At 27.4% G+C, this 11,704-nt stretch overlaps 1 protein-coding gene across 1 annotated transcript; it reads right to left on the bottom strand.

The window, feature by feature from the left end:
• Positions 1 to 3,952: 3,952 nt before the first annotated feature.
• On the bottom strand, positions 3,953 to 10,326 carry LOC107440344 (uncharacterized). Its single transcript, XM_087159012.1, has 6 exons — positions 10,167 to 10,326; positions 8,411 to 8,542; positions 7,706 to 7,732; positions 6,138 to 6,189; positions 5,299 to 5,402; positions 3,953 to 4,053 (listed from the first exon to the last, which is right to left on the bottom strand). The coding sequence occupies exons 1-5, from the start codon at positions 10,222 to 10,224 to the stop codon at positions 5,342 to 5,344; spliced, it is 330 nt and encodes a 109-aa protein (XP_087015138.1). The 5' UTR covers positions 10,225 to 10,326; the 3' UTR covers positions 3,953 to 4,053; positions 5,299 to 5,341.
• Positions 10,327 to 11,704: the final 1,378 nt, after the last annotated feature.

The following is an 11,704-nucleotide window of genomic DNA, read 5'->3' as shown; positions in this document are numbered from 1 at the left end:
ATGTTAAATTTGTTTAAATTAATTATTGAGTTGAATATTCAGGTTTCTTTTGTGGTTTAAGCTCTTGATTTCTGTATCTACTTGAAATAAAAAGTTTCAAACTTTTCTTGACCCAAATTTGTAACAATTTTTGCTTGTTACAATTTTTATTACCATTTAGAAAATTTTTAAAGTGCAATTTTTTCCCAAACATATTTTATGTGTATTTTTAAAAAAAAATTCTAAGAACAAGAGAGTTTCAGAGCTTTAGGTTACGTGAGCATTGATCATAATTCTTCCTCTGCTCTTAAAGTTAAGCTAAACACAAACCCTTTTTCTTCTCAAAAACGTATGCAATATTTAAATTATTCCTAAGTTCCGATATAGTTAATTTAAATTAAATCCTTTATAATTTTAAGGAAATTTATATTTTTTGAAGGACATGGAATCCAGTTATTAATAGAATAAAATCAAACTTAGTGAAATATGCCTTTTAATTTTAAAGCAAATTGATTTTTTATAAAGACTGTTATGAACATACTTTAAATATTCATGCAAATTTGTTTTTTTGCTATGGTTTCATTTAATTGTCTATTTTTATTTTTTGATTATTAAACAATTATCATAAAGCATATATATATATATATATATATATATATATATATATATATATATATATATATATATATATATATATATATATATATACATAATAATTAGCAGACGGTTTCGAATTCTATTTCCTTATTATAGTTTTAATGCGATTTCTAAACATTTAGTAGCACAATAAATAGTAAAATTTACTGTTCTTTTCCTTTTACATCAATGTATTTATATTGTGAGTAAACAAAAGGTTACAATTTTATACCATTTTAAGAATTTTTATTATTTTTTTTCAATTTAATTACTCAGCTTGTTGTATAAATTTCTTGTAGTTAATGAAGATGTAAGAGTGAATATTAATACGATTTGTATGAAAAACATTATTAGATATATGTATTATGTTCAACAACATAAATTTTATATAAATCATAATAAAATTCGACTTTCATTACAAAGATGTAAAAAATACATTTATTTTTAAATTCGTGGTTTAATTTGAACATACTTATCTGTCTTTTTTCTTAAAGAGAAAAAAGGAAAAAAAAGACCTACCTAAAGACAAGGGTGCTAAAGCATCGCGGCTAACTATTTTTCGTTGAAAACTTTTTTTGCAATTTTTCGTTGAAAAACCACGAAAACTCAACAATATGTCCGACGGCAATGCGGATTCCATTAGATGATCCGTCTATGACTGAGGATAATTTACAATACCTCTGTGGTCGATGAGATCTGCGAGAAGAACTCGCATTGACCACAGCCATCGCTGGAATTAAAACCTGGGTTACCTCACAGGAAGGCAAGCGCTCTATCCCCTGAACTAGAGAAAGCCAAGATTTAACGAAATAAATGTTTAAAAACTAGACCGAGCCATTCCTTTAGTACAAATTCCTTCAGAAAATATAATAAGCATATAAAAGGATGATTTATCTAGACCAACCATTTGCGGTCAGTATAACCACTATAGAAATTTTGAGTGAATTACTTTGATTTATCTCAGTGGTTCTCGTTCATTGCTTATCTTTATTTTATTCGAACACGTGCGTGACAAGATCAAAACTGCACAATTCTTTGTTCACAAAGGACCCCCCTGCTCTATACAGCTTTCCAATCCCTCGCAATTGTTTATGCAAGTGCCTTGCCTTAAGCAATTACCCATTTTTTTTTTTAAATATTTTAGTGTGAGATTAGAAATAATTGTTATTTTTGTAATATTTTGTAAAATTTGTCCTATTTTGTAAAGTATTTTATTTCCAATGTAAACTGAACATCTTAGTCACTTTCCTTTCAAAATTATATTGTACAGTTTTTGTGCAAAATTATCTTAAAAACTTTAATGGTAACCGAGCCGCCCATTAAGTTTATTACTTTCCCACGTGCCTCTCGAGCCAAAATCTAATTTTAGTATAATATATATTTGCTTTTATTTTAAAGAAAGCAAACTCAGTCAACAATAATTAGTATGACGGTATGCTCCAGCATAGAACCATTTATATTTAATATTTATACAGCCATTTAAGAAAAGATATAAACAAGTCTAAATAACTACTTCGTAAATAAGTCTAAATTACTATAAAAACATAAAATTATTCTAAACACATACTCAATGTATAACTTACCATTCAGCACTACTTAAATTATTACTTAAGACTACCTATCAAAGCAAATCTAAATAAATACTTGATTATATATAATTATTTTAAACACTACTTAAATTATTCCCGACAACCTAACAAAATGTGTGCGTATAGTGCTGCCAAAAAAATAAGAAGAAACTGTTAGTTTCCTACTTACTATTAGTTTAAAAGAGACGATTAGAAGATTTGAATACTGGAGACTCAGTGATCATTATATATTTTTTCTATTTATACTTCTGTTTTCACTTCTGTTTTATTATATTATAAAGATTATTATATTTATAACATATAGGAAAGAAATATATTCTCTGAATGTGATTAGCTCTAAAATTAAGCTTTTTGCTTAATTTCAAAATATTTTTTTAATAAATAACCGTAACCATCATGACCATAATTGCGTGAATTTATTTTTGTTTTTCGGAGTTGTATACTGTTGTGGAACAATAAAATTTTCTAAGCAGTTTCAGTTTTGGGAAAAATGAACTTAAGTGGTTAAGAATCAAAGAATTTGAATTGTTAACGTGGAATTAATCATGAAACTCAAATTCAACTACCAAATATTACGTTAATTTTAACCTTTTTACGATACCCATTTTTCTTACTCTTTTCTTTTGTTATACATTTTACAACTTTGTGATTAAATAAATGACTAATTGCTGTTGCAGTTCTGAACACTTACATTTAAATTCATATACTTAAGAAAATTCAGATAACTGTTCGCAATTTCAAATTAATATTGAAAGCATTTTTCAGAGAGTCATATATGTTTTGAATTTTGTTCAAAGCAAGGGCGCCGGCAGAATAATATAAAAGGGGGTGCAACTCTCTAACAAACTAATCCCCCCCCCCAAAAAAAATAATTAAAAGTGCTCTGTTATTACATATACTTTCATCTGTTAAATTTTTCAAGATTCATTTCTTCATTATTAACAAGATATTTTTTAAAAATTTACGAATTTCTTGTACTTGCAAATTTTGCCACGAGAAACTGTATTGATGGCGCTGGAATAACTACTGGCCTTGAAACACAAATAACTACAAACAGTAGTTTCCTATACTAACGTGTTTGTGCATCCTTAACATTGGTATTTATTGTGTTGATGAAGTTTTATAGTTGTGCGAAGTCAGTTTGTGTTATGCACCGTTGTTAAACTAAATAACTAATAGAAAATATATTATTATTTATATTTTATTAAATGAAATTTAAAAATACCTTAGATATCTGCCAAGTCTGTGCATGCTCACTGTGCATAAGAAAAGAATCAAAGATGACTCTGAATTCATTGAAAAAGTTATCAACAGATTTGGACAGCAAACAAGACGATTACAATTCTTGTTTGATTAAACAATTTTTTAATTGTTATGTTTCAACAATTACTTAATTATTTGTGTTTGAATAAAAATATTTTTAATAAAAAAAATTATAGCAAATTTGTTTTTCTGCATCTATTTAATAGTTTTAAAAAAAAAGCCAGGGGGGTGCAAGTGCACTCTCTTGCACACAGCTGCCGGCGCCCTTGGTTCAGAGTAAAGTTTACTGAACTAATTGTTTCAAACTTTTTGGTTTTCAAAAAAGTATACAAAACTAGACGGAAGTAACGTATCTAATGAGCTTGTGAAGCGAACTCGTATTAAGAAGCAATCCGAAGGGAGTTACGAAATCAGCTCCGACGGTAGGCGAGTGTAAACGAACAGAGGGTACAGATGGCCTCCTAGCTCTAATTAAAACAACTTCATTTATCAGTGCAAAACTAAGTTTAATGTTCCAAAATAAATTTGTAGCACAAAATTGGTCTGCATTTCAACTTCTTGGAGACGTTATATGATATTTTCAATCCTATAAGAGAAATAAAAAAGCATTGTCAACTTTATATAATACGTATTTATAAATTTGTGAGTAATATCGAATGATTTAATAATAAATAAGTCTAAACTAAAACAGATTTTATTTGGGCAAAAACAATTTAATTAGAATGACGCAAACACCAAGAAAGTTAAATAACTAAGGGTGAAAGATGATCTTTTAAGATATATATATAAAGAAACAAGAATAACGTTTTCAGAAAATAGGAAATAAAATAAATTTGCATGTCAAATGATGTTATAAAAATTAGAATAGAATGAAATAAACAACTCAATTCAATTTCGAAAAACACTTATTAGTCAAAAGTGCAATCCTAGACTTGCATTTATAAATAATATCGTTTTAAATTCATCGGTTATTTTAAGAAACATGTGAAACTCAGAAGCAATTGTAAAAAGAACAGAATTGTTTCTTTTAAACTTAATTTCAGCTGCAAAATGTGCAAGTATAATAGGCTGCAAAATAATGGTGATTCCTCAGAGAGTATTATGAATTTTAAAAAAGAAATAATGATAAAAAAATTAAAACTTGGTTTATTTCTGTTTTCAAGGTAAACAAAAGTTTGCACCGTACACAGTCATGTCGCACTAAACTTACCACCATTGTGCCCTTTTAATTTTTCTGAATTTCTTCGGCACTGAGACAAATTGGAACTTTTCTTTACTTCCTTGTTAATTATTTGTCAGATTATTCAAAATTTTTCTTCCTCCACCTTGAAATAATATTTTGCATTCCTTATTGCGTATTTAATATTTCATTTTGCTATCTTCTGTTGAAGAATGAATAAAAAGCACCGTAGTCCATGGTCACCAATTTAGAGTGAGTGCAATAGAGATCTTTTTGAACTGCTGCTCGGGTGGAACCCAGAATCTTTGTGCCTGTTACTGTAACACCATACGAGAGGGTGCACATACCCGATATGTGTTTGGAAGCCTGAAATAATAACCGTAAAATTTAACAGGCAACTCTGCTAACTTTACTGTAGTTAGTAAAAATTGCGAAGACTGAGTTTTTGTTCCCAAAGATGTAAGCTGGCTGTATAATTTAGTAGTCAACACTATTAATTTTACATTTAATGGTACTGGGCTTTTTCTTAAAGAAGAGAGCTTTTACAGGGATTCCATAGAGACTACTATTATTTTAGTGCGATAGTTTATTCAGAAATACAAACAATGTCATTTTACAAACAAAATCTGTAAGTGTCATTAGATAAAATACCTATAAAATCTAATTAACCGTTTCATTCTTTCAAATCACATCATCAGATAGGCATTGGTTGCGGCATCGGAGACATCATATTCATTGGAGACTGCTGATCTTGTCTAAAAATAAAAAATAAAAAAACATAAGCAGGACATTTACTATACACATGTTATGCACAGAGTTTTGTAATCGTAGATGCAGCTGATAAAATTTGTTTAACACGACTCCGGAAATAAAAAAATAATTCTTACGTAATTTATTTAGACGAACATTTATATTTCGTATGAGGACTAAAAATATTTCTTAACTGAATATTGCGAATAATTATTTAAGTTTTTTAATTAAATGAAATATTTCCTAAAGAATCTTTTTCATGTATGATGTTTATTAATTCAGAAGAGTGAGTTTGAGATTTTGATATTAAGCTCTCTTCCTTTAATGCTGCTACTATTTTTTGCCAGTATTTTGAACAAATATAGCCAATATTTTTAACGTTTAGTGCCAATATTTATAACAAATATAGTTTGCAAATTTTATTTCATCCATAGTTATTTCCTAACATAAAATGTAATTTAACTAAATCACCTTTAACTCAAATCATGCATACCTAAACTGATATTAACTCAGTGAAAATATTTAAATGTTCCAAGGATTCGGTGAAAATGTTGATAGATATCTCTACAGAATATAGAATTCCTGTTCGCCATTGGATTAAAGCTCTTAGAAAAGTCCAAGCTTAAACTGGAGTTAGAAATGAATCTTTCTAATTTTGCACTTAACAACTCTAGTTAAAAAGTGGAGCGATTTTATTCAATTATGCATTTAATTAATAGAGATTATCATATAACACTTACTGTTGATCAACAACACTTATCACGTGATTTACAACATCTTCGACCTTTTTCTCTGGAAAGGAAAGTGAATGAATTCATTAACAAGTAAATTATCAAAATAAATTAATGCTGAAATGAGAAAATGATTTCAAACAAAATATTTTTCTTTTTAAATTATATTATCGAATAAAATGAGGGTAAAAGGAATATGGACTTATTCAAAAATTCAAACCTTAAAATTAGGTAAAAAGATTTCAATTAATTACCCAATCCTTAACATTACTGAGTATTTTATTAATGTTATTCCTAAAAAGTTATTTTTTAAAAATGAAAAAAAAAATCATCTATCGAGTAAACATTTTTATAAGAAAAGTTGTAAACGTAGCATAAAATGTAGTAGACAAATTTAATAAGCATTTCGTAGCAAACATATTTGTTGAAACTAATTGGTAATAATTTTGCTTCGTCTCAATAAAATATTTTTTTCTTATTATATTTGAATTGTATAACTAAACTTTATATTCTGCAGTTCGTATTTAAATCTAAATGTTTCGTAGGCTTTGAAAACTAATATTTAAAAAGAAGAAAACAAAATGTTATCAAAATATACCGAATCACTGTGAAGGAAGACAAATTGATAGCATAGAAAATCTGTTTAATTGCGTTGAACGTAAAGCACCAGTAGACCTTCAACTTTCCTCTGGCAAACGAGCAAATTCCTTGTTTTCAGTCTTTCTTTCCTTATTACAAATTCACCTGTTGACTTTTATTCTTTTTCTTCTTTTCTTTTTTAAAAATAAGCATACCGAGAATACTATTTTTTCATTAATGTATAAATAATATGTTACTGACTATGATTCTAAGGAAACATTTATACAGAAGAATATTTGTGAAATATGAAATGATAAAAACTGTAATCACTTGGGGATAATAAATAATATTTAATTGCTACAAAAACTGTTTCCATATTCCAAACAATCACTAATAAAAATCAATTGCCAAAGAATATCTATCCAAATAATATACAACCAGATTTTGAGTTTAAAGAGGGTTACTGATGTATAAGTTTAAAGATGGTTACTGATGGTAAAGTTCAAAGGTGGTTACTGATGGTTAAGTTTAAAGATGGTTTCTGGTGGTTACTAATGGTTAAGTTTAAAACTGGTTACTGGTGGTTACTGATGGTTAAGTTTAAAGATGGTTACTGATGTCTGACAGCCTCCTTTTTCTCCTTTCATCTTGGCTTCAAAATAATTAGTTAAAATATTTTTTTAAATGGTTTTTACCCCTAAATTTCAACTGCTAAATTTTTAGAAGAATTCAAAATTATACATGATGATTTAATGAATTAATATATATATTTAATTATACATCCAGAACATCTCAGATTATGTAAGTTATTTAATTATAAATACGCAAGCATGTATAGATTAATAAACTGTCGAAATATCTCGAATAAATGTATCTAATAGTAAATGTTTTTTTTAATATTACATATAAGATTCGAGCATTGGTATAAAATAGAAAAAATTTAAATATTGGTTTATCAGCAATCATTCATAAAATACAAAAGTATATATAATTCATACCAGTCGTAGCAGAGGCTGCAGTCAATTCTGAAATACAGAAAATCAGTTCAAATTAATATGGATGAAGTAATTACTTAATAAAATCTATGCTCTAATGCATTTTAAAATAATATTGTCATTTCATAAGCCCCACGGCAGCTACTGTTGCTAGAAAGTTAAAAAAAAAATAGTTTTTCTTAGAAGTCATAAATACCCCTTCAATTTTATAACCCTCGTTGAGCTCAATCCAATTTTTTGGGCGAACGAGTAGTACTAATGTTCAAGTCCGTAGCCTTGTGATTGAGATCCCAATCCAGAAGTCAAGGGAACTCCTGAATCAAGTATTGGGAGAAATTTGCCTTCGTGGAGGACTTTTTGATGGAACTGACCCACATTTTCTCGACGTGGAGATGAAAATCACGAAACCTTCACACGGTTAAACTCATTGTACGTTTCATTGCGATTTTAAATTAAAGTCATTGGCAGAAAAGAAGGGTGCTCTTGAACCCACACAATGCCAATAAATCGAAAGACGCAGGGTTTTTAAACAATTGTCGACAACCCTTACAGACAAATTTCATATCACCAAAAGAAAATTTCCACTCTTGTTACTCCAACTACAATAATGACTAAATTACATAAAAATAACAAAATACAAAAAAAAAACCCAAATACATATAAAAAAATATCATAAAATTCAAATACAAACACACTACAAATACATACCATTAGAATCGCCACTTTGATCACTCATTGGAGCACCCATCGGACCTCCCATTGGAGCATCCATTGGACTTCCCATCGGAGCACCAAATGGACTACCCATTGGAGGACCAAATGGGTTCATTGGAAGTGCAACTGCAGTTAAAAAGTAGCTTTTAATATTTTTTTATAGGTTATTGTATTTAAACAATGTAAATTCTTTTATAACTGTTATTTATAAATACCAATTTATATTATTTTAAAATTAACGTTAATACATTTGCTATGATTATAAGGATGACACTTATTGCATCAGATTTTCCGGGATGACCCAAAAATGAAGTTGAGAAATCCGCAAAAAAAAAATTCTTCGACTAGAAATCTAGGCACAAAAACAAATTTCGATCAATTCATTCTTCACTAAACAATGAGGTAAACTTTATCTCGGTTTTTCCTTTAAGTATACGAGCTGAGAATCTAAATAACATTGAAAAGTCTTGTTAGCTCTTTTCCTTTTGAATTAATTTAACTATAAAGGTTTTATTGTATAATAAACTTAAATTTCGTATAATTTTTTTCAATCAAAATTTGCATGAACTGCATCATCACTTATGAACTGCATATTCACTTATCCAGGATGAAGCATTTCCCGACCAACCATCCCGGTTAACACTAGATTGCCAAGGAAGCCATTTTGACTGCTTTGTATTTTAAATTAGAAAAACAATGATGTATATAAGGACACAATTTCTGAGTTTTTGCACTACATTTTATTTTTTATTGTTTATTTTAACAAATAATTTGTTATATAACTGTAAATAATGTAAGAAAATATTAAAAATTAATTTTAAATAAATTTTTTAACACATTAGTTATTTTTTTTTACAATCCAGTCATTTTGACTGCTTTTGGGTAGTGTAGGCATATGCTAAGTTTCAGTCTTTCTAGTGTTAAACTAGAGTCTAATGCAATAATAAAAACATTCATTACATTCATACATTTTGTAGCACCCAATGGAATACTTAAAGGACTGCCTTGTGAAAGAAGTGACACGATATTTAATATTTTTTTCCAACTATTTAATAACAATTTACATTATAAAGAATTGCTTAATCAAACACTATGAATTATTTACAAACAGTTATCAATAAACAACAATTATAATAACTTGTATTTATTTTTATGCTTTTATGCATATTATCTATACACAAAATGCATATTTTCAAATACGCAAAAATTTAGACCTTTACCTTAAATCCTAATAATAATTAACTATTATAGTAATAAGGTTGCTGCTAATAATTTTTAGAAAAAATAATTAAAAATAACTTAATTTATTATAATAAAAAAAACTATAATTAAATAAAAAATTAACTATAGTAAACAAAATAAAAAATTAACTATAGTAAACAAAATAAAAATAACTATAATCGTTAGGACTTCTTGTTTTAAATAAAACCCTTATATTTAATTAAGCGAGTCTTGAACTCAAAATCTGTATCACATCTCTGATTGCCTTTACTAAACGTGGTGCATGAAATGTATATTAAATGAAGTCAAGCAATTAACCTTGATTTTAATTAAGCTTAAAATCAAGTATTTCATAAATTATTATTTTCTAACAATTTTTAAGCTTTGTGTAAAATTCGTTCTTTTTTAGGAGACAGGAGGTTCATATAACGAGTAGCGACTTATTCTTATGAATGAAGGGATACATATTTATATTAAAATACATTTAAAAATAAATTAAAAATTATGAAATGAATTTGACCCATTTTACCTGAAATGGATAATATTGCTATAATGACGAACAAAAACATGCATATTCTTGGATTCATTGTTCACCTTTTGCAATTTCTTGTCTATGAAAGAAAAAAGTCTAAAAATTGATATTTCCTCTTTTTATATAGTATATTTTTCTTCTTCGCTCTTCAAAATAACGTAATGTACTAGACAAATATTGAAACACGACACTTATTTACTCAAATGTTTATTGTATTTACGATACAGTTGTTATACACTTGGAGTTTATAAAATAAAAAAACTTGTGATATTTATTCTTTACACCCTTCAATAAAATGCAGTCGATTAATTTCAACGCTGAAGTAGTGTAATCAGGTTAACATTAGCTTCGCATTTATGACTTTTTTTATTATATAAGTGCTTGTTTGGAAGTTTAAAGGCAGTAAATGAGTCGTAGATAAATAATAAAAAAAAATGGTTAATCGAAAAAAAAACTGCTTTTAAATAGTTTTAAAATTATGTAGTTGTTGCTTTTTTCAGACGTTTTGTAGAAGGTTCTTTTTTTTCAAAGAAAATAAAAATCCGAAGTTTAAGCAATTAAATACATTACTTAGCTGAAAAGAAACTGATAGTTTGAAAAGCAGACAAGCACTTCAGACAATTATAAACAATATTATGGACAAAGAATTGAGGCTTGAAAATAAAGGTATCCGGCTGGTTTCCATGCATTTTTTTTTAAATCTTCATTAAAATTTTATTTTTGGCAAAGTAAAATTCTTAAAATTTTAAATTCATGTTAATGTCTTAAAATTTGCAGAACAATTTTCAATATAATGGCAAATTTAAGCTTGAAAACTACATCTTTTCCATGTCCCGCCAACAGCTCTACAATAAACTCTGATGAGTTATTTTAAAAAAAAATTTTTAAACCAATAATGCGATTACCTGGGCTTTGAACTAAAATTTTAAAAAAAAATCAAAAGACTAAATGGAAAGACAATGAAATGGAGCTAAATATATTGTTTAATTTTTAATTTATTAAGAAAAATTCTAAATATTGTATTTAAAGTTCGATAAAAATAGCAAATTCACACCTAGACCTTTGCTTTTAATTTAAAACATCATTAACATTATAAAAACATCTGCATACATAATTTCAAAGAGTTCTATATTAAGCCCTTTTTGTAATGTTTTATCGTAAAGAAATTTTATGAAATTAAACGTTATTCAAAAATTTTATTTAAACTACAAGAAAATTACGAAAACAAAACAAATAACTACAGTTTACTGTTTTGCCTATCAGCTATACAGAAAAACTATTATAACTTCATTTCTAAAAATCAGAGATCAAGCATTTAAATGAATGAATAGCTGATATAAACTCAAAACAGTGATAAAGAAGACATTTAAGAATATTCATGCAATTGTTAAGAACTGGATGAATGAATAGCTGCTATAAATAACAACAGTAATAAAGAGATCATTTGAGGATATCCCTGTCGTTGATAAGAACTAAACGAATGAATGGCTGATATAGACTCAAAACAGTTATGAAGAGGACATTTGAGGCTATTC

This window comes from Parasteatoda tepidariorum, chromosome 3, assembly GCF_982258835.1.
Source record: "Parasteatoda tepidariorum strain Cologne lab strain chromosome 3, Ptep-v5.0, whole genome shotgun sequence".
Lineage (NCBI taxonomy): Eukaryota > Metazoa > Arthropoda > Arachnida > Araneae > Theridiidae > Parasteatoda > Parasteatoda tepidariorum.
This window is presented reverse-complemented; position numbering and strand designations above follow the sequence as displayed.